This window comes from Lagenorhynchus albirostris, chromosome 5, assembly GCF_949774975.1.
Source record: "Lagenorhynchus albirostris chromosome 5, mLagAlb1.1, whole genome shotgun sequence".
NCBI lineage: Eukaryota > Metazoa > Chordata > Mammalia > Artiodactyla > Delphinidae > Lagenorhynchus > Lagenorhynchus albirostris.
Window position 1 is genome coordinate 117,804,244 of NC_083099.1, and position 25,068 is coordinate 117,829,311.

Consider the following 25,068-nt stretch of genomic DNA (forward strand, 5'->3'; position numbering starts at 1 on the left):
ACCACTGTGCCACCAGGGAAGCCCTTACTGGAAGCTTTGCTTCAGCTGTTTTCCCCAATCAGGAAAACGATGAAACAGTATGGTTAGGAGCATTTTAATGCATGGTTATGAAGCCACTGTAAGTATTTGGAGAGGAAGCAAAAGTGTTGTGCCTCAATTTTTATGATTATGACATTTAGATGATTGCCAGTCCTTTCTTTATTCTGCTAAATATGATTAAATCATTCCATGTCTTTTTTCAGAAATTGCCTTTCCCGTTCTGTTATCACTGAGTGTGGGGCTACACCCATTACTTTGTCAGGGCAAATTTGGGGAATTCACTTATTTATTTATTTTTTTTAACTTGGGAAACACGTAGTATATGCTAAATTAAGTAAATGTAAAGAATTAAATTATTGTCCACATTTCCTTTGAGGTAGGTTGTGTGACCATGGTTTTTTTTTTTTAAACTTTTGTTTCAGTTATCAGTATCTGGGGAGGAAAACAGTGTACTTAAACCTTAATTGTTGCTCAATATAAATTTGTAAGATGTTTAATAATGAGTTGACTCTCTCAGCAATATACTGACAAGGAGTCTACTTTTGGGAGCCACAATGTCATTGATCGATTTTAGCACTTTTACTGTTTTTTATTTTGAGAATTTATTTATACCTCCAAAGTGAGTGTAGATCCCTGCTGCATTCAGTTTATTATTATTGTATGAGAGAGTATATGGAAAGCCCTTAGCACATTTCTTGGCACATAGTCAGTGTTCAATAAATGTTAGCCATTGTTATTACAGTTATTTTACGACTAGTTTACTTATCTAACTATAGACTATGCTAAACCCATATTTTGTATGATTCATTTAAGAATCTTATAATGGTTGTGACAGATAACAAAGTTTAAAACAGTGGTGCTTTTCAGACTGCACTCCTAATTTTTTCTCTCCTCAAAGGCTGCTAGAATTGGAGTTAGGATGGGTTGGAGACTTCATTCTTCCAGTTGCTCAGGCCTCAAATCTTGGAATCATCCTGTTCTTTCTCCTTTTATCCCTCCCCACATTTAATATGATAGCAAATAATGTTGGACTCTCTGCTTGTACCCATTCTCTCCTATAGTCTATTCCCAGCATACAGCTAGAGTAATCCTTTTAAATTGTAAGTCATACCATGTCATTTCTGTCCAAAACCTTCCACTGGCTTCCTATTATGCTTCGTGTGTATGCTAAACTTCTAAAGCCCTATGTAGTATTATGGGTTATGGCCTTCTGTTACAAAGATAACTTCATTACTAATATCTGGATTTCATAATGTGGTTTCACTTAGCTGTCATAGAGCTAGTGTTATATTTATTGTTAACTGTGGAGAGCATATGGAGATAAGTGGGCAAGTCTCTTCTCATTTTGCTATTTCAAAAATTCTTAGTTTTTTAGCATCTGTTTTCTTCTAAATTAACTTTAGAATAATTTTGTCCAGGTATTCTTTTTTTTTTTTTTAACATCTTTATTGGAGTATAATTGCTTTACAATGATGTGTTAGTTTCTGCTTTATAACAAAGTGTCCAGGTATACTTTTGATGAGAACTACGTACAATTTATATATTTAATTTGGGTAGGATTTTCATCTTGATAGTATTGAGTATTTCTAGGAGTTCTGTGTGTCTCTCTATCAAGCTTCAGACCATTTTGCTGTTTTCTTCTTATGAGTCTTTGATATTTGCTTGTTAGTTTGCCTCTAGGTAGGCATTCAGCATACATACTAAAGGGAATATCTTTTATTGTCCTTGTTTGCTGAAGTACTATTTTAAATATTTATTTTTCACCCTTTTGTGTGGTCAGTTCCAGAAAACATTTTTTAGTTTGTTCATTTGTTTAGGAGTGTAAGTTATGATTGGATAATTAGTTATAGAATTAATTTTTACATTACATTAGTAGTTTTAATTAATAGAAAAAGGAATTACTATTTATATAGTCTACTTTGTTTACAGTGAATTTATACTGTAAAATTAAGAATCACATAGAATAATTTTAAATCTGAAAATGATTTTTACTATTAGTATTAGTTGTTATGGAGAAGATTACATAATCATATGAGAATGTATAGAGTTATTCCAAAATATTTGATGTTCCGTTCTTGATATTTGAAGGATAGTAACGGAAACTTGGAACTAGCAGTGGCTTTCCTTACTGCGAAGAATGCCAAGACCCCTCAGCAGGAGGAGACAACTTACTACCAAACAGCGCTACCTGGCAATGATAGATACATCAGTGTGGGAAGCCAAGCAGATACGAGTAAGTTTACTTCTTTCTTAATATTTTAATTAGAATGTAATGAAAAATTTTTCTTGGAGCTGTGTTTTGTTTAAACAGAGGTGAAGAACAAAAAAGGAACAACTTCAGCTTTGGTTCTTTTTGATGTAGTGGAAAGGCACATATGTTTTTTTTAGCTGCTATCTTTGTTTTCAGTTTAGGAGTAAAAGATTATATTTAAGTTGTATATCCTTTTATAAAACATTTCATATTGTATTCATTGTTTTGAAATATGGAACATCTAAAGGTCTTACTCATTAAAGAAACAAAAGTTTCTGGAATTTTAAATGGGGCACAGTCATTTGTTTTATTGATGTTAAGTGTTGGTAGAGATCTTAGTATTATTTTTGAAGATAAAGTATTGTTTCTAATTACTGATAGATTTACTGTTTAACAGAATTTTCCTTCCCTTAACTCCAACCTCTCTCCAGAATAAAGATCTTGGAAAAAGGCTTACTACAACATAACAAAATAAATAAATACACATATACACATACATACATATGGAAAATTTTACACGGGACTCTAATTTTTCTTTATAATGTGAATAATTTATGCTTATATAGTTGAGTTTTGAAAAATATGTTCATTTATCTCTATCTCATTATGTAATAACTGCATTATATAAAATGTAGGTATTTCTGTGCATTCTGGATTTGAGAAGTTTGATTACTAACTTGTACTTAAAGAGAATTTTTGATTTTGTTTTATAGACTTTCTCAAAGTTAGGAAACAACCAGGAAGATCCCATTCACATAGATGTTTATAGCTATTGATTGACATTAAATGCTGTTTAATGTTCATTGATAAAATATTTTAATTTCAAAATTTCAAGGTAATCTTAGTGTTTTTGCTCCAAAAATGGTCTTATGTCAGCCAAAGCTAGGATATTCCTATCTCACACATGTAATAGGTGATGGGAGAAGTTTTATGTATGTAAGACAGACTCAGTTGCTGTGTCCAAGTTCAAGACAAAGTGTGGTTTGGCCCCTATCTACATCTCTACCTTCATTTTCTACTGTTTTCCTCCTCTCACTTTACACTGTGATAATGCAGAATAGATTGGAAGTTCTCATTCACCCAGTGCTATTTAATTTCTTCTGTCTTTACACTTGTTGTTCCTTCTGTCTGGAATCTCCTCCAGCCTTTATCCCTAGCCTAATTTCTTCTAATGTTATAAGACTTAGCTTAAGAGCTGCTGGCTCCAGAATGTTTCCTCTAGCCCCTAGAGTGAACCAAGGGCTTTTCTGACACCCACAGCATACTTCTGTCTTAACGAGTACTGTGCTATTTTGAAATTATTTGCTGTGCCTTTCTTGCTTATCAAACTAAACTAAACTTAAAAGAGACCATTGGTAGTCCCACCATTATAATAGGATGTTATTGTTTCTCAAAAAGTGTTTGTTGAGTTGTTTTTGATAATATGTGTAAAAAAGCTGTTTTGAAACCAATGAAAGTTCTCTTGAACAGGGTTGAGAAGCTTGTTATAAGAAGTTGGAAAAAAGAGAAGTGGTATAAATAGAGGAGGAATTAGTATGTGAGAATAACATATCTTTCAAGGTTCTGAGACTTGGGAGGAAAATGAAATTAGGTAGAAAAAGGAAAAAAAGAAAGATTTTGATTGAAGACAGCTGGTTAAAATGAAGGAGACAAAACTGAGTAAACATGGTTCAGTGTTCTAGTTGAAAGGATGGAAAGATTTTAGAATGATAGCTGTGAACTCAATATAGATGGTAGACTTTGAGACGTGGGACAGCATATATAGATTTGCAGGGGAGAATTAGGATTATAAGACTGTCATTAAAGATGATGTGTGAAAATTAGAAAATATTGTTTAAGTCACATGTGAACACCTGTTCAAGACTTTGATAAGGAATAGTGAAAATGTTATGGACAAAAAGAGAGATTTGAATAGGTGCTCTTAGGGAGGAAGCAGCCTGATTTCAGAAAGCATGTGTCCCATTTGTTGATAACTGAAAAAAATTTTTTGTGTGTGTGTGTGTAGCTCTCGGAAAATATGCACTAAGTACTTTCATATTCCACTTGAAAGAAATGGTAGAGAGATGGAGTTTCTGGTTTCATCTTACTGATTATCTTATTGAGCAAATTGCTCGTTGTTGTGGTTTCTTTATTGATAAAATGAGGTGTCCTTCTAACCAGGATGCTAATTCATATTTAATAATTGAATAATTTGGATAGTGCGTTCATAAAGCTGGTTTGAGATTATTGAGAAAAAAACTTGTAGAAATATAGTGGGGTGATTGTATTATAATAGTATTAGCATTAAACAGAAAAATATAGCTGATGAGGTGACAATAGTTATTTTCTATTTAACAGATTTGTACCATCTTTCATAAAGTTCTAAGAAGTACAGCTGCCTTTAGGAGATAGTCTTTGTTCAGCATTTAAATTTAGTAGTGTCATAATAATACTACAAGTGTTATGACACTTGTATAATACCAAGTGTTACAAGGTTTAAAACTGAGAAAGTAAGTAGATGTCATGCATTCAGCAGATTCTTTAAATTACTATGCTGTAATTGCTGAGTAGAAATGAAATCTCTGTGTATTTTTAATTCTTGGATGGGGTGGTAAAACGTGGGAAGGATAGGAAATAATTATAAATGAATATATATATTCAAACGCAGGCCTCTTGGGGAAAACTCTGTAAGTGCTGAAGGAGTGTGGAGTATTAGAGTGATCAGAGTGTGAGGAAGTTTCAAGGGATTGTTCTAGATATAAAAACCCTTTTTGAGCATTTACTCAATTTTATGTGAAATGCATTGTTACTTGAAAGTTGACCATAGTCGAACTTAATTCTTGCAAATATGGTAAGGGTTTTTATTTTTTCAATTTCTTCTTTTTTTTTTTTTTTAAGTATAAAGTCTGTTACAACCAGGCTAAAGCATAAACAAAGCTTTGCTAACTTTAAGTGTGTCATCTGTTGGTTGTAGTGCTGACAAAACATCTATATTTTGAGATAAAAGTCTCTAATGCTAAATATATAATGGTTCTTTATTGTTATAAGCTAGAATATAGCTTATAACTGAAGGTCTCTTTTAGAAGATCTAAAAATACATGTTTTTTTGATGACTAGAAAAATTTAGCTTTCAAATTAATATCCCATAGAAGCTACTTTTGGGGTTGCTGGGAAATTTTCATATACCCAAGTATATCAGAAGAGAAAGCAAATTATGTCACTTGATTAGGAGAACACATATTTGTGAACTTTAATATTGAAGGACTAATTACATTTTCAATTGTTGGCCTTCTCAGTGTATTTTTACCTTTCATTTTTGAGAGAAAAAGGAAACATTTCAAGGAAAGCTTGTACTCTGCATAGTAAGGAATTAAGAAGTATTGCTTTGGTAACATTCGATACTGTAATATAACACTCTGTTGAGTTCTGGGGAAAGACCCAAACCATTTTGTAGTACTGTTAGCAAAAATTTGAGGCACCTTTTTAAATTACTTACATCTCCTGTCTAGATTGGATATTGTGAATTGTCAAATGAGTGCCTCCTACCTCTCGCTTAAATGAGAAATAAAATTACTGTGTTAGGAGTTTTGAAGTTAAAAATGCAAAGGGAACTAGGAAACAATGCAAGATATAGAGATATCATAGGTGTATTTAATAATCAGAGAAGAGATTGTGTGAAGTCTTTGTGTCATGGCAAACTCTGTCATAGACATGACCATATAAGGCTTTTGCCCAATTTGAAATCAAATAGTAATATTCTTTCTTTCATGATCATTAAATTCTTTTTAACTTTTTTAAAACGGGAAAAAAATGGTATATACCCGCCAGAACGAGATGTGCTACAATTGAGCAATCAAAGTATGGATCAAAAGATAAGAGGGATTTGGGTAGGTAATTTTAACACAGAAAATAATGCCGCATATTGGCTTAAGTTTTAGAGAAACTAGTATAACACATTGGAGTGAGTGTTAAGTGGTAGACTCTTCACAAATTTAGAATCACTGTATTTTTTTTTAAGACACACTGTATTTTTTTTTTTTTATCCTCCAAAAGAACTTGAATTATTTGGTAAGGATTGCATAGAAAGTGAGAAAAATGTTGAAGTTCTGTCCTAGAACTCTAATCTTGGTTATATTGCTTGGCTAGCCTAAAAGTGATTTAAAGCACAAATGATAAATAGATCCCAGTCTAGTGCTCTCACCCCTGCTGAGGGCAAATCACTTATGTTAAGCAGTTTAGGATTTTATTCACTGAATACTGATATTTTTCCCATTCACCAAATTTGTTAAATAAGCATCTGCAGATAGAAAAAAAAAATTAGTGAAATGGAAGTTAAATCTCTTTCTGTAGAGATTTCTAATGTATAAAACTATTTTGATGCTTCACCAAAAGTCAATGTTAAGCTTAAAAATGAGATGCTACAATGGTATGAAAATTACTTGTAACTGATTGGATGCAATTAGACTTACATTCTATATTAGACATACACTGTAGAGTTACTTGTATAACTTTATGAATTTTCTTTAACTTTAGGACAGAATGATAGCCATGGGCCTTTGCGCTTTTTGTTGACTAATAGAATGTTAACTTTTAATTTTTTCCAAGTTGGAAAACACAGTAAAACAGATGACAAAAATCAAGAATGGCTCCTTTATTATTACTTTCCTTACTTAGTAATGCTGCCATTATAAATTTAGCAGCTATTATTAAAAACAGAGCAAGACCATTTAGAGCTGAGCTGTTCAATACAGTTGCCAATAGTTACATGTGGAGACTTAACTTTAAACATAAAACTAAGTAATACTGAAACTCAGTTTTTTCCATTGCCATAGATACATTTAAAATGGTCAATAGTAGTCACATGTGACTAGTGGCTACCTTATTGGACAGTACGGATAATAGTACATTTCCATCATCACAGGAAGTTCTATTGGACGTCACTGTTTTGGAGAATGTGAGTTTAGCAATGAGAGGATTGGAAAAGTAGGAACATCTTAAGAGAACTGACTGACGGCAGGGGAGAATGGGAGAGTGGGATGAGCAACAAAATTTACATTGCTTTTGTCTTCTTGATTTTAAATATTCTTTTAACATGATACTTTATTATGCTACTTGTCCTTTTACTAGAAAAAATTTTGGATAAGGTATATATTCTCAAGTATTCTAACTAGTGCCACTGTGGAGATGACTCATTAATTTTTATTTCTATTCCATAGTCTAGATATTAACCTTTATTTGCTTAACAAATATTTATTGATTGCCTAATATGTGTCAGGCTTTTAGGCCCTTAAAAAATCAAAAAGTGTCTCCGTTTACATAGGGGGAAGACAGACAGTAAACAATAAATAAATATTGTCAGATAATAGTAAGTTCATGAAGAACAATAGAGCAGGATAGAAGGACAGAGGCCGGCAGGGATGAGGTTGTAGTTCAGACATGCTATTTTAGATGGAAGGTTGGTTGGGAAATGTCTCATGTATACAGAGACCTGAGGAAGTGAAGGGGTGAACCTCAAGGATGTCTTAGGGAGGTGTGTCCCAGGCTGGGGTCTTGAGGTAGGAGTATGTTTTTGGCTCAGGAGGTGAATGGTGAGGACAACAACCGTGGTTGAAGCAGAGTGAGAGTGAGAATGGTATTTTTCTCATTTCCAGTCGGCTGACCATCGCTTTCTTCATATTTGCTTTTTTCTCTTAAGGGTATCCCTGTCCTTTTGGTGGGCCAGAAGATTTTTTCTGCTCTGGTACCTACTCTTATTACAACTCTTCTCAAACTCTTGTTCAGCACTCTTAACTCCTCTAACTCTCAAAACAGTTATTTCTACTCATATCACTCCCTGCCTAGAAATCTTTGCTGGTGGTAAATATAAGCTTGGCTTATTAAAAATAAAAAAGTGTTTCCCCTAGGTTTAGCTTTATGTAGGTAAGGAAAATAATGAAAGAACTATTTTTTTCTAAAATAAAAATCTTTGCATATATTCAATTGATTATGGGCTAAATTGGCTCTTGTGAACTAACTTGGAAGCCTCATGTCATTTTATATACCATTTTCATGAGAAAAAATGAGTGATAAACAATTCATACATTTGAAGTCTAATTTATTGTTAAGTTGATGACTTTCTGTTTTGGAGTTAGCAGAGAAATGTTTGGTAGTTGGTGTGTAAGTTTTTGGAGAGTGGAAGATTTATTGGGGTGAATGTTATGTTTTGGTATATATATTTCTGACTTTACAGGAAAAAATGTTTTATTTTGGTCAATCTTGAAACGTTGTAGATTACTGTTCATAGGCTTTTGTAACGTGATTTTCTACAGTGTTATTCAGCTGACACTAACACACTTGTGCCCTTGAATTCTGTTCACACTAATGCTAATACTAATACTGGAGGGAGGATTGGTTCAAACAAAGTTTGGTGTTTTACCAAGGTCCTCCCTTGGCATTGACAGAAAAATATTCATAGTACTTTGGTATTTGGATGGAATTTTTACAAAGGCTAAGTTTTTATAGTTGACTTTTGCCAATTAGAAATTGTTTATTGCTAAGCTTATTCTCTGTTCCTTTTTGAATAAACACATAAGAAAATCATAGAGGGCTATTTTTCATTGTGAAATTGATAGTTTATTACATATTTTACAGAAATCATTCTAGTAAACGCCAGAAAAATAAATTTAGGATTAGCCATTCTATTAAAATAAAGTTTTATTTTCTTAATATCTGTTCTTAAAATCATATGTATTTGGTATGTGAGTAGATTATAGTAATGCAAGATTTCTGTATTGTTCTAAAATGACCTACGGAAAGAAGCTTTATGAGGTAATGGGAACATCATGGAGAAAATTATTGTAATTATAGTGAAACTACAAATAATAAATAAACCTTCTCCATCACTTAAAGGAACAAGTCCCAGCTTTTCAGTTAAGAACTGATAGTCTGTGGTCAGCTAACCTTTCTAGCACTAAAGACTATAATTGCTTGTTTCTTCCTCTGCTCATACTTATAATACTTCTGACACCAGATATGTGAGTTTTTCCCCCCCCCACACGACCAATTCTCCAACACCAGCTGGGTGTTCTACAATTCTGATACCCTCTACCTGGAGTTAGCATCAGACCCCACAGGCTAAATGCTCAGTCCCATGAGATTGCCCCTACCTTAGACACCAGTCACAAGTAGTGGGGCCCCAGGTTACCCACATTCTGTCTGACTTGGCTACAACAAATTGGGGTTCTCAAGACCCCCTCAAGTTTGATCATTTGCTATAAAGGCTCATAACTCAGGGAAACACTTACTTTTACTGGTTTATTATATAATAAAGTCTATGATAAAGTATGTACAGCCAGATGGAGAGGTGTATAGAACAAGGTCTGAAAGGGTCCCAAGCCAGGAGTTTCTGTTATGTGGAGTTGGGGTGCACCACCCTCCTAACATGTGGATATGTTCACCAACCTGGAAGCTCCCCAAACCTTGTATTTTAGGGATTTTTATGGAGGTTTCATCAGGTAGGCCTGATCGATTATTAACTTAACCTCCAGTCCTTATGTCTCCCTGGAGGATGGGAGGTAGGGCTCAAAGTTCCAAGCTTCTCATCATGGCTTAGTCTTTCTGATGACCAGTGGCCCATCCTGAAGCTATTTAGGAACCCCCCAGAGTCAGCTCCTTAGAGCAAAATATGTTCCTGTCAAGCTAGGAAATGCCAAGTGATATAGGAACTTTATGTCAGGAACTGTGTCAGAGACCAAATATTAGAACAAAAGGTTCTCCTAGTGTCTTATCTTGCTCTTTGAATGAATTGTTTATCCATGCATGATTTAATAACACAGCGCATTGGTAATTTGGAAAAAGGTTTCCTTCCAAATGTTGGAAGAAAGTCTACATTATAAAACAAATAGAAATTGTTAATATCACTCGATTTCACCAGAAACGCCTTTTAAGTATTGGGAAGATATCAAGCTCATAGTGGTAGAAACAAGTTTTCTGAAGTTTCCATTTTTGCTTGAAAATTCCATGCTAATCATTGGCAACAAATACTCTTCATTTGTTCTTCAAGTGACAGGCTCACTTTATTTTTCAGAAAATGTCTGCCAAATACTGATGTCTGAATAATCATAGTTTGTAGTTTGTCAGTTGTTCTTTCAAGTAAAAATAGTGCTCCATGAAAAAAAAATCAGTTCAGCTTGCAACTCAAGCAGTGTTCTAGTGTTTTTCTTTACCAACAGCATACTTTGGATATACAGCAGAAGTACTATGCATACTTTCTGTTTTGTCACATAGAATTAAAAGAACATGTAAAACAATGTTTGAGATTTAATAAAATTAGTTTCCTCATTTTATCAAGAATTTAAGAGACTGGCTTTTTTTTTTTTTGAATAATGGGTGTGCATAGTTGTAATATAATTAACTTGATACTACTGCCTTGATTTGTGCTAAGATGCTGTGGTTTCATGCACTGTTGTTTTGCATAATTACTGCAAATGTGACCCCAGTAGGAAAGGCAAATAACATCTTATTATTATCATGAGAGTATTTTTTATTTAAGGAACGCCTTCCTTCGTAGGGTCATTGGGGATCCCAAGGATCCATGGATTACACTTGGATACTGCTAGTGTAGAGGAAAGACCACTGGACTTAATAATTTGAAGACTTAAAGTTGAAGCCTGTGTACCATTCTTTATTCTTATACTATTAGACTTCATTTCTTGCAACTTCATTATCTCATTTATGAAATAGGGTTAAAAGCATCTTGCCTAGTTTTTTGCTTTTGTGTTGCTTGAGTTACGATTGCTAAATTATGAAAAGTTCTAAGTATAACTTGTTGCCATTTCTAGGTGAGTTCTGCTCTAGCCAGTTTGGTTTACTTGTCAGTCATGAAACAGTAAACACTCTAGATAGTTTCAAAGAAGAAATTTAATACAGGGAACTAGGTTCTTAAAAAAATCAGTGGAAGCAATGGAGGAAGGATCTCTAGCTCAGCTTTCTGAAATGACTCCTAGATTCTTGCAGGACTGGCCAGCCAGGGAAGCCATTCCGTCTGCCATAGTCAGGAAGATAGTGAATCAGGAGACTGCCTTTGGGACTACAGGGTTCAAGAGCGTACATAGCTCTATAGTTGCTGCTCAGGGAACAAGCAGCCAGGATTAGGTAACTGCCACTGAGCTGTGCCTGGGCATTGGAGTGCAGAGTCTGGTTACCACTTCTACTCTATCTCTTGACATACCTGAAGCTGTAAATTGGATACTGGATTGCTACTGTGGAACAGCCCACATTTCTTCAGTCATGCTGGAGAAAAACAGCCAAAAGCAGCAGGATAGTGGCTTCCCCCCTCAAGTCTGCCTTCCAAATCTTATGCTGATGCATCTGATTGGTGGAACCTAAATTTTATCCAGAACCATAACTGCAGGTGAATCAGGAAAATAGGCTTGTTTGTTTTAATCTTTTCAGCTTCTGTAGTTGTAGAAGGCACACAAGGAGAATGAGAGATTGGAGTCTGAGGGCTAATTGATCGTGTCCCCAAAACCTGTTTTTCTGCTTCTTTGTGATTTTCAGGTTATTTTCTTTACTTCCATTATTCTCTCTTTACTCACCCAAGTTCTAGTCATTATTTAATGATCATGATAGTTCTCATTTTTTATGAGGCCACTTCATGCCTCTCCAGTCCTAGCTTCTTTATCAATATTTCAGCTGGACTGAATGACTACACCCGGTGATATCCATCTACAGCTGTGGTTTGGTGGACTCGGAATTTGTAAACCAGAATTAGGAAACCTTTGGCCTGCTGACGTACGTATGCATGCTCCATCGTTTCACTTGCTCTATAACTCTGTTCCACATTTTACTTGACTTGAGTTTTTTGGACCTTACTTACTACATTTTTGTGAGGTTTTGTTATACTCTCTAAGAACATTAAAAAAATCTTCCGTGGCCAACTGTTATTTTTAATATTCTCATAAGCTGCTGTTTGGAGAAAAAAGTGTATATAACAATAGAAGTAGACTTTTGAAACTATCAATATACTTTATTTTTTATTAAGTGCAAAATATTTTTTTCTAGTAGTTATATATAACCCTGTAGCCAGATGGTAAAATGAAGACACTTTATCTCCCATCCCCAACCCTTTTGTTTCTCTCTTATTCTAAGATTACAAAGAAAAAAATTAATTTTAACATGTCTCGAATACAAATAAACAAAGTGATTATAAAACTTGTCCAGGATACCAACCAGCATAATCCCAACTATGCAAAGATAAGGTAGTAACAGCTATACTTCTTTCTCTTTCTCATCCCATTATTTTATAATATCCTACTACTAGTAACATGTTATGGTCTATCATTGTTTAAATGATAATAGGAGTATAATTGACATCTTTTGAGGTAAGGAAATAAATCGATGTATATTGGGAAATTGGATTAAAAATCAGTTTTTTTGAATGTGGTAATAGTTGTAGACTTTATTCTTTGGAAGAAGAACACTTACAGCATCTAGACTACTTTATTTTATTCTAACAAAAGAAAACCTGTCATTTACTTGCATATTTTTCTTTTTTGTGAAATGAAAACTTTTTTTAATTAAAAGGAATGCATAGAACATTAAATAGAAAGTGAAAGATCCTTATACTTCCTTCTCCCCATAACCCTCCTCATCGAAATTAACCACTGTTAACAGCTTCATACATTCATCCAGACTTTAAAAGTGTATATAAACATAGATATATATGGTCAATTAGTTTCTGAAACATAGTTTTTGAGAGCTCATTTAATTATTATACTTTAATAAATGTCTAGGTAGTATAGCCGACTGGAATGTGTGTGTATTTGGGTTGACTTCAGAAAGCATAAATATAAATGTTTAATTATGTTGGCTTCAGTTTTTGTTGTTAAAGAACCTGTTTTTAGCAGTCTTTCTGCTTATTAGCTTTTAATCAGAGACTTCATAGTAAATATTGAGATTCCTCTGTAATGAAAAATATTTATACTCTTAATTGCTTTAGGTATATTTTATAGAGAAGAACATTAAATTTCAAAGTATAACCAATTTAAAAAGTTTGCATTCTCTTCAAAGAGGCTCTTATACAGAATTAAGTTGGTGCTGACTTTGATTGGAAAGGGTATATTGGGTATAAAATCTCCATTATAAGAATTACCTTTCATTTTGTTTGACTTTTAATTTTGAGAAAGATAGTTTTGCTTTTCAGATGTGATTGATCTCACTGGAGATGATAAAGATGATCTTCAGAGAGCAATTGCCTTGAGTTTGGCGGAATCAAACAGGGCATTCAGGGAGACTGGAATAACTGATGAGGAGCAAGCCATTAGCAGGTAAAAATATAATTTGTATAAAGTAGATATAAATACTATTTATAATAGAAATAATAATTGACTTTAATTGGAAGAGGCACAAAGATATACTTTGCAATTCTAAATAAACTATTAATAAACTTAGTATTGTTTTTATATTTTATGTAACTCAGATTTTCTTATTCTAGATTCAACTGCATTTGAAACTTAGATTGTTTTTAGGATTTTGGAGCGGCATTGTGGGGCATTAAATTTAGGTATATATTTTAATATTTCTTTGATTTTTTTCTTTCTTCCCCTAATTCCTTTTGGATACATTGTCCAATTCAATTTATAGTCATTTATGGCCAGGGTCAACAAACTTTTTTCTGTAACGTGCCAGTGGTAAATATTTTAGGCTTTGTCAGCCATCTGGTTTCTGTTGCAGTTGCTCAACTCAAGTGTTGTAGTGTAAAAGCAGCCATCGATAATGCATAATTTAATGAGGGTGGCTGTCTTCCAGTAAATCTCGATTTACAAAAACAGAGGGCCAGCTGGATTTGGCCCATGGGCCATACTTTGCCAACTTCTGATCTATAATATGATAGTATATTTATAGGTTTTTTTTTTTTTTTTTTAAGAAATAAGCAAGATTCTAAGTTGTGTGATGGAATGCATTTTTTTTTTTGCGGTACGCGGGCCTCTCACTGTTGTGGCCTCTCCCATTGCGGAGCACAGGCTCCGGACGCGCAGGCTCAGCGGCCATGGCTCACGGGCCCAGCCGCTCCGCGGCATGTGGGATCTTCGCAGACCGGGGCACGAATCTGCGTCCCCTGCATCGGCAGGCGGACTCTCAACCACTGCGCCACCAGGGAAGCCCTGGAATGCATCTTTTGATTTAATTACCAAAACTTTTTAGTTTGAAAAAATTTGATCCACCAAAGGATTAAATAAGTTTGATTTAAAAAATAAAACTTTAAATTATAACTAAACATAATCTTCTAAACAACTCTTTGGAGCCAATGGTAAGTTTATCTTACTGAAGAAGAAATTTGTCTTTTAAGAGGTTAAATGATTTTCCAAAGATACACAGCTAAGATGGGTCTTATGACTCCAATGTTCTTTTCCCCTGTTAACAAGAGTTGTTTGGTAGCAGAATGTACCAGCTTTCTTAGATAATTTCCCTTGGCACAATATTAATAGTACATTTCTTTCTGAGTAATCCGAGATTACCGTAGGAGATGCCTCAAAATGCTATGTTTGGCAAAGGCACATAATTTTTTGTAGTAATACTTTTTAATGTCTTTGTTACTTTGGAAACTGCTTTGTATAATAAGATATCAAGATGGCAAGCCTTAATTAAAATTCATTATCCTCTTTAGTTGTGGCTAATATCATTTAATACCAGTAATTTTAAATGAAAACCAAAAGTACATGTGCTATTTTTAGACATTTTATTTAGGCTTATTTTTTGAAGGATTTGGAGAAATTATAAAGTTAGATTTTGTCTTATAAAAATGAATTGGAATGAAATATTTGTCTTGAATAATTATAAAATTTGAAAATACTTAAGCTTTATGAGAAATATTTTAAACATGAAATATATCAGTTGCAATTCATATTTAAGGGGAATGATAATCTAGTATGTGAAAAAGAGATTATAAAATAGAATATATACTATGATACAAATATTTTTAAATGTATATATATTGTTATATATATTAATTTATATTAGTACATAAATAGAAAAAAGTCTGGAGGATTATATACCAAGTAGTGTCAGTAGTTTTGTATCCTGTGTTTTCTAATTAAAATAACATAATTAGATAATCAGTAAAAATAAATAAATAAAAGTTAAGAAATTTAGATTATTCCTAATCTCTATTACGTACAATATATGTTATATATTCTTTAAGATACTGATTTTTGTCCAAATGGAAAAAAAAACTCTTTAAGTTAATGCACTTTTTTCCCTTGATCTTTTAATTTTAGTATACTCTTAAAATAGTAAATACTTTGCAAGTATTTTTATTGTAGATAGCATTGCAGAGAATTGCTATAGTGTAGTATAACAAAATTTTATGTAAAATTATACTCAGAAGTAAAAAAAATAATTTACTGTTGCAAAATGTAATTTTTTCCTTGATATACATAGATTTTATAATATATAGTTAACAAAAAAGTTAACTGCAACATACAGTAAATAAGCACATTTATAAATCATATTGTATTAGAAATAAGGGAATATGAGAATTCTAGTTAAGCATTTGACAAATATAACATTGCAGTGAGTTTTATTAAGGCTTAGACTCTAAATTCAAAAGGGAAAATGGTGAATTTTTTAAGGAAAACATTTATATATTATGCTTAAAAGTAAATTTATTTGTTCATTACCTAGTAAGTTCAGATGACAAAATCTTGCCAAGTAAAATCCTAGAATCATTTGACTATGGTTGTATTTCAGTATACATACTTTAATATGAATTCACACATTTGGAATACTGCACTATTGTGTACACCTAGATGAGATAAAACCTTTTTACATCTTACAATCTTGTGTTCAGGTACCCATAAATTTCATGGTAAAATTTCTTAAGTTGAACATTTTACAAGTGTACTTCTTAATATAATTACTTCTTAATGTCAGGATTGGATGCATTTATTATAATTATCTTAGTTATCACTGCACAGACAGGGAACAAGTAGAGTATGGATAGTAGAAATTTGTTAATAAACTGCATTGTGGCTAGTTTGTGTCTAGCATATTTGTTGTGAAAATGGCTTGCCTCATGAGATGACTTTGAATAAGTTGGGTAGAAGGTAGGGCTAGGTTCTAGTTAAAATTGTTACAAAGACCACACCTTCAACAGTTTCAGGAAACATGGTAGACTAAAACAGATATTCTAGTGGAAACAACCAGAATGTGTTGTTTCTGTTGGATGTAAAATATTTTAAGATCTCTTGAAAGTATTATAGAATTGTTAAGATAGTAAGGGCTATAATCAGACTAAATCAAAGTGAAAGGTGGAACCCAAAGAAGTAAGTTCGGAATGCTGAAAGTCACTTTTTGACATGATGACATTTGCTTGTGTGTATAAATTTGAATTTCAGTTTTGATATCCTTGTTGAATGTGGGAAAAAGAAGTTAAAGGCCATTGTCTATATTAGGTGGGAAGTTTTAATAAGAAATCATTCCCCTCGTAAAGTTATGTCAATGGATGACATATTCACAAATAAGGGTAAATCAGAACTATCCCCACCTCTGAAACCCCTATAATACTACAAAGACAGTTGCCTTAGCTATGAGGAGTGTTGTTGGAGAGGATGAGATTTGCTCCTGAGAAGTTATACCATGGTTGTACAGCTGAAATTTGTGTCACTTTAATGATTCAATAAATCTCTACTTGAAAAAGTACTGTGAAAATATCTTCTAGAAATGAAAATAAGAATTACTAAATTAAAAAAAAGGAAAAGAAAAAACAGAACACAGGTTTAATAGCAGATTAGAAATAGCTGAAGAATGTATTAGTAGACTGTAAGCTATATGAGAAGAAATTATCCAGTGTGTAACAGATAGCTAAAAAGTTAAATAATATGAAGAAAGGTTGAATGACACAGAGAATAAAATGAGTAGGTCTAACATACATTAATTGGTGTTACAGAAGAAGAGGAGGGAGGGAGTCAGAGGCAAAATTTAAAGTGATAAAAACAGAATTTTTTAGAAGTGAAGAGGTAACTTGTAATTTCATGAGCCAACAAATCCCAATCAGAAAAATGAAAAGAAACCCACACATGAATTCATTATAGTGACACTCCAGAATACATAAGACTGGGAAAATCTTAAAATTACTCAGAGGAAAAAGGTAGAATTATCCTAAAAATAGTACCAGTGAAAGTGACAAATGACACAAATTTACATAGCAGTTAGACACATGAAAATAATAAGTTCGACAAGTTAAAAGTGGACAAGTTGCCATGTTGGGTATGATGATAGATTATAGCAGTGGTGGTAATCTTTGTGGTGCAAGTTTGTTGAGTCACCTCATTGGAGAACAGCCACCACTATATATCCAACACAATGGCTAAAATGAAAAAGACTGACAATATCAAATGTTGGCAAGCATGTAGAGCAATTGGAAGTGTCATATATTGTTCGTAAGAATGTATAATGGTACAGCCACTTTGGAAAACTGGGAATTTCTAGTGTATTTCAACATATATTATGCTAGGACTTAGCATAGTCCACGTTTCCACTTCTAGGTATAGACCCTTGAGAAAGAAGCACATAGTGCCTTTATTGATAATAACTAAAAACTGTAAACAACCAAATATCTGTAAGAGCAGAATAGTTAACAGTGGTTGTATATTCACACAGTGGAATACTAAGCAATGTAATGGAAAACATTTTCCTGGTAATTTAAAAAATGTGGAGGAATCCACAAAGTAACATGTTGAGTGAAAGAAACTTGACACAAAAGAGTAACTGCTGTGTGATTCCATTTATGTGATGTTTAAGGACAAGCAGAACTAGTTTATTGTGGTAGAAGTCAGATTGGTGATTATCTGAGAATTAGAGAGACACTATTGATTGGGAAAGGGCATGACAGAATTTTGGGGAATAATAGAAATTTTCTATATCTTTGTCTGGGTGGTGGTTACATGCAGGGTGGTATTCATTGGTAAAAATTTCACTGAACTATACACTTAAGGTTTGTGTTTCTTATTATATGTAAATCACCTCAATAAAATACTCTTACCAAGAAAAGATGTATTTAGCCCTGTTGGTTGATAATCAATATAAAAAAGGTTATGTTTTTATGTATAAGAAAGAATGATAAGGAGAAAATTTTAAAAGCTACCATTTATAACACATAAAACTGTTAAAGACCAGGAATAAATCTAATAAGTGTGCAAGAACTTCTAAGAAGAAAATTATTAAATAACACTGAGACATATTAATAAATATGGAAATAATTGGAAATGTATTCTGTTTCACAAATTGGAAGACTGAATATTGTAAAACTGGTTAGTTCTCCTTAAATTAACTTATGGGTTTAGTGTGATCACAATCAAAATACCAATAGATTTTTTTTAAAGGAACTGTAGAAGATGAATACTCCCTTCGTCCCTCCCTTCCTCCCTCCCTCCCTTCCTTCCTCCTCTTCCTTCCTTCCTTCCATCTTCTTTTTTCTTTTCTTTTTAGTTGATCTGTATAGCTTAAATGATATGCATGTTTTCAAGTGAGTATGTTGCTTGCTTGGAATAGACTTAGATGATCCAAAGTGGAATATTTTCTATAATGCAGTTTAAATAACAATACAAAAGAAAACAAGTAAAAAAAAAAAGCCCTCAAAATCAGTACGATAAAATTCTACTAGGAACATGAACACTTACTGTAAGTAAGTGCTTTAAAGATTCATTCAATATAGTGTGTAGAAGGAAAAGAGACAGCAAAACATTTTGTCATCTTTTTATATTGTTGAATGCCATGGTCATGACTAGTGTTGAGAAGATAAGGTGATTGTAGTTGGGGTTGGTATTTGTGGCTTTTGGGCTTGCCTTTTTCAGTATGCTACATTTTGTTCTAAGCTATTTCTGAGCTCTGAGATTTGCAGTGTTATTTTTTTATTCTCTCTCTCTACTTGCAGCCTTAATATCTGAAATGTAGCTATTGGCATACTTTACACTTTAAAGCCTGGGTAGAGTCATTGGCTTTACTTTGTTTGGTGAGGCCAGGAAAGGAACCCTTATGAGGACTTGCCTTTATATGACGCTTATATTAATATGCCAGGACTGGACTATAGCAAAGGACAAGGGCTTGGGAATGGAGGGCTCATATTTGGGCTAGAGGTTGGGCTTTTGCCAAAAAAAAAAAAAAAAGAGAGAGATAGCAACATCTAATATTTTAATCTTCCATCTACTTCAAACACTTGTTTAGCCCCTGTTTTTTTTTTTTTGTTTTTTTTTTGTTTTTTTTTTGTGGTATGCGGGCCTCTCACTGTTGTGGCCTCTCCCATTGCGGAGCACAGGCTCCGGACGCGCAGGCTCAGCGGCCATGGCTCATGGGCCCAGCCGCTCTGTGGCATGTGGGATCTTCCCGGACCTGGGCACGAACCTGTGTCCCCTGCATCAGCAGGCGGACTCTCAACCACTGCGCCACCAGGGAAGCCCTAGCCCCTGTTTTTTGTTTTTGTTTTTTTAAAATCATGTACGCTCTAGGGATGAAACAAATCCATGTTTCTATCCTCTGGTTGCTGGTGGGAGAGACTGGTTGATTAATAATTTTGTGCAGTGTAATAAATGTATTTATAAAGTCTTTTAGGATCCAGGAGGAAGTGGTAGGAGGAAACCTAACTGGAGCATGTTGTAAGTCCTTGGTGATTAAAAAACTAAATGTGTTATAAGCTCTAAGTGAAGATCACAAAGTCATGGCATTCTTTAATCTACTATTTTTAGTACCATAATTCTACCATATTACCATATGTTTAAGGAATATTATAATAAATCTTCTTTAAAACTCATGCTTTTATTATAATGAATGATGATCTCTACCATATGACTGAATTGAGTTATATGAATATTTAATTATATACATTTAAGTATGTATACCCACCCACCAAAAATAAATGTGGTTTAGAAATGGATACTTCAAAAATTTTTATATCTTTAGGTCACTTTGAGAAACAGTGAACATGTATGTCTTAAGCTCTACTCAGTTATTACAGTTTGTACGTAATTTTACCTCTGTAAAAAGTTTTATGGGAATGCTGGAGAGATGGTATCTTCAGTTTATATCCTTGACTTTCTTTCCCTCCTCTTGTAACAAAAAGTGCAGGTAAGCTGCTTGGTCCTAGAAAGTACATTTGAGGCCATACATTCTCCCAAAAGTAGGCAAGGGAACTAAAAAGCTTATATTATCTTATCACATTAATGTTTTCATACAACGTGAAAATCAGATGTATTTTCTTGGTGGGAGGGGGCTGAAGAGGAGGGTGCCTGAACTGACTGTATCGAACCATTAAAAAAATACTTTCTGGTTTTTAGTTTTTAGTAATCTTAACTAGATCTGGAATTAGAAGAATGTCATTATCTCAGGGGAGTCTAGATTGTAGATTTGGGATGGGTTGTTGACACTTGTGGGGAACAGGAGACCTAGTTTTACTCAATATGGTCTTGAGGCTGAGTTTCATTTTGTTATTAACTTCATGTGACTTATTTTTTCAATTTTTAATATTTTTTTTAACCTCTTTATTGGTGTACATGTGACTTATTTTTAGACTTTAATTTTTGTAGACAGTACATTTTATAGAAATCAGGTCTTCTCAAGTTTTCCATGACTGTTGTCTGTGTGACCCGTTTCCTGGTCATTATGATACAAATGATCTGGTGTGTTGGCATTGAAAAGGGTTATTTCTAATTAGTATTTTATTATAATTAGAAGTTTAAAAATATGTAATGGTAGAGGGTCATCCACCTAGAAGATTTAGGAATGAGTGTAGTTCTCCTTGTTCTCCTTCACTTTTGATCAGTTTATGCTTTTGGAATATACTGTAGAATCCTCTTTTTTAATGGTTATTGTACATGCCCACTGGTGCTAATCAACTGCTTTATGCCTCTTCTGTCCCTTATATATGACCGCTGGTGCTAATTCTTCTTTCCTGTTTGTGTTATTGTTGCTACTTCACCCAGAACCCATTGCTTGTTTTTTAGTTCATTCATTTCTAATTACCAATGAGGAATAAGGTTCCTTTATTTATACTTCTGGATATACATATGTTACAAAAGGAGCAAACTTTTCAAATGAAAACATTCCCATTTATAAAAGTCAATAAATAATTAAATATACCTTGTTATATAAAATAGACTTTGGTGTTGTATTTACCTTTTGTATACCATGTGTTAACTTTTCTCTTTTGAAGTAGTCGCCTTGTACAAATTTAATTTTTCCAGTTGATTATTCTCATTCTTGTATTACATTATGTTGAATTGTACAACTTGAACAGTAGGAATTCTCTCAGGTTGGCTTTTTGACTTAACTCCCCCTTATGTTCTTTAAAACTTATTTCTGATAAGAGTGGGATGTTCTAGATAAATGCTGACTTTCTTATGCCCCAATTCATCTAATAAATACCTTCCAAGGAGTTCTACTACTTTTTAGTGGTCAATAGTTTAAGAGAAAAAGCTTGTATGGGCTGAGGTTGCATGGAGAGTTGATATTTAGGCAGAGTACTGCTGCTAATGTTGGACCACTCTTAAAAGTGTATACTGTTTATTTTTAAATATGTGAGTTTACTTTGATCTTTACATTGTAAGGTATCATGTTGTTTTATTTTTTAATTAATTAATTTATGGCTGCGTCGGGTGTTTGTTGCTACACACAGGCTTTCTCTAGTTGTGGCGAGCAGGGACCTTCGTTGTGGTGTGCGGGCTTCTCGTTGTGGTTGGTTTCTCTTGTTGTGGAGCATGGGCTCTAGGCGTGTGGGCTTCAGTAGTTGTGGCACACAGGCTCAGTAGTTGTGGCTCGCGGGCTTAGTTGCTCCGTGGCATGTGGGATCTTCCCAGACCAGGGCTTGAACCCGTGTCCCCTGCATTGGCAGGCGGATTCTTAACCACTGTGCCACCAGGGAAGTCCCTATCATGTTGTTTTCTGCTTTCTTTTTTTCAGTATGTGGTTTTACTGATTCCCAAAGAAGACTCTATCCTACATTCATATAAGTTATTTTAAGTAATACTAGTTTGGAATCTAATACATTGTATCTAATGTCATGTTGTAAGGTTAGAGACAAAAGAATAATTTACTTTTTCTGCATAATTAAGGAAGATAGCTATATTATTTTGACATTAATCTGATAGAGCAAAATCTTTAGGAGAAAAATAGTGTAGCATGAATGAGATCTTCTCAAGAAGCCAAAAACGTTGAAAAAACTTATTCTTGCTGAGGTTTTGTAATGAATACAGAATGCGTTAAGATATTTAGCTATTATTTATGCTTATTTAGAATAGTAAGTAACACATGTCTTGAGCAGGCAAAAATGCATGGTTAGTTTATATGTGAGGATTAGGGTTTTCCAGCATGTTGTTACATGTTTAAGAGCAAGAAGAACACCATTAAGCAAAGTAGCATTACTCTTAGCCATGTTTAGATATTTTAGATATATATTTTAGATATTGTGTAAGTGCATTTATTTTGAAGAGGTTAATCTTTTATTATTCTGATATGTAGATATTTATTTCAGTAGATTTCTCCCTAGGCAAACTTTTGGGTAAAGAAGTGAACACATAAATATTCTCTCCCTTTATTTAGCTCTTGTAGAATCATGGATCTCTAGAACTGAAAGGAACCCTAGAATTTACTTTACCCTTTTTATAATAGAAAAGGAAATTAATGGTCAGAGGAATAAAAGTACAGTTTTTTTCAATTTTTAGTTTTCTTGATTCAAAGTAATTCTTATAAAAATAGTCATTATGTTATATTGTAAATATGTATTTCAATACAGTGACTTTTCAGAAAACTTATCTAGGTACTGTATCCCTGGTACTAAGCCTCTAATTTGTTGAAATATAATTTAATATATTTCCTATTACATAATGGTGTCTTTTTGTGTTTGAAATTTCCTTTTTCTGAGAAAAATAGGCTGCATGCCTCTTGATGTGTTGGCATTGCCACGGCTATGTTCTTAAAACTAGCCTCCGCTTGAGTAAATTTAGTTTTAAATATTACTTCCCCAGATGGATTGTCTAGAGCTTAATCTATTAAAATCCTTAGTTTATAGTATGCTATTTTCTAGGGTACAGCACTAAATTAATACTGTACTTTTTTTCCCCATCATCTTCTTCCCATTGTTTTAGAGTTCTTGAAGCCAGCATAGCAGAAAATAAAGCATGTTTGAAGAGGACACCTACTGAAGTTTGGAGAGATTCTCGAAACCCTTATGATAGAAAAAGGCAGGACAAAGCTCCTGTTGGACTAAAGAATGTTGGCAATACTTGCTGGTTTAGTGCTGTTATTCAGGTAAGAGTCTTTATGCAGATCTTATTTGGTGGGCCTGACAGCAATGGAAAGTGGGTTGGGATTGTGTTTCTTTTACGCTGTATACTTTATATATAACTGCAGATCAGGTTTTAGTATGCCTTTCTGTCTACTAACCTAGTTTGGGGATTGCAGTATTCCGCACCCCACTTTGTTCCTCACTCCCAGTGTGGAGTTTTAATGATAGAACACTACCTAATACCTTATTCAGAATTAATTTTTCCTCCTTCCCATTTGTTGGGAATTGTCAGAGTGGAAAGAAAATATTTTTGTATATAAATCCCTGAAAATTTAGGGAAGGATGTAATCAAGGTATGAAACCAAAACTGTTTTTTTTTTGTGAGTCAGATCAGAATTATTTATATATAATGGAAAATATCATTCAAGAATTATAGTCATTTAAATACTATTTTTATGTAAGAGAGCATTTTATTTGAGGAGGGAACAGATTGACAAATAATTCTCAATACATATGTGAGAATGACGTAAAGAATAAATGTTGATAAATAAAGAATAACATATTTTCTTTCTAACTTGGAAAGGCCTTAATGAAATGTTTCTTGAGCTCCTTATTCTAAAATGAAAAATGTTTGTATGCATAGATATCCATCATCCTCTCAGTTTGGACTAATTTTCTTTTTTTTTTTTAAACTTTTATGTGATATGACTTTTGACATAAATCTTTACCATTCTCAGACATTGATAATGTTATCTGTCAAATTGTAAAACGTTAAATTAAAGTCTCCTTAAATAAAACAATCTATGAATAACATGCTCTTAATTTTAATTGCCATTTAGGAAAATTAATATTTGTGCTTATTTTCCTAATACAGCTGAATTGTAGCTTATTTATTATTTCTGATGTGTACTTTTTAAATCATTAGATGTATTCTAATTTACATTCTTTTACATTCAAAATATCTCTTCATTTTGTACTTTTCCAAAACTGTATACTGCGTAAACTTTCATATGATATTAATGCAACTCACAGGTTATTAAGTTCATTTCTACAAGGTTGTTAATTGTGTTCTCGAGGCGATTAACCAGTAGTTTTAACTTTTTTTCTACTTCCGTGTTATAATTTCCAACTCTTTTCTGCCTTTCTGGCAAATAATATTATATAATTTGATTTCCTTTGGTTTTCTGGATTTATGCCTCACTTTTTAATAAACTGTGGTATACGCTAGTTAATAATATGGTACGTTATTTGTTTTCCAGCCTATTAAAATGTTAAGGAATACCTGGATTAGCATAAATTTGTGATGATACTTTTGTTCTTGGCCTTGAGTATGCATTAATTGTTCACTTACATGCCAACAATATCTCAAACTTTGCTATCTTAATCTCTTAGATCTTCTTAATAGGCTATCTTGCTTTACTTGCACTGTTAGTAAGGGCTTTTTTGCATTTCATTGTTCAATCTAAATTTCATAATTTAGTCATCATTTTAAAATATGAAGCACAGTTTTAAGGCTCTGATCTGAGTGTTTATGAGTATGCTTTGC

At 33.3% G+C, this 25,068-nt stretch overlaps 1 protein-coding gene across 4 annotated transcripts in view; it reads left to right on the plus strand.

The window, feature by feature from the left end:
* Nucleotides 1–25,068, plus strand: part of USP25 (ubiquitin specific peptidase 25) — a 138,594-nt gene that overhangs the window by 20,650 nt on the left and 92,876 nt on the right. For all 4 annotated transcript variants that reach the window (XM_060150761.1, XM_060150760.1, XM_060150763.1 and 1 more), the window contains exons 3-5: nt 2,128–2,272; nt 13,452–13,575; nt 23,383–23,545. In XM_060150761.1, the coding sequence (XP_060006744.1) occupies nt 2,128–2,272; nt 13,452–13,575; nt 23,383–23,545 (432 nt within the window). The remainder of the gene's footprint in view (nt 1–2,127; nt 2,273–13,451; nt 13,576–23,382; nt 23,546–25,068) is intronic.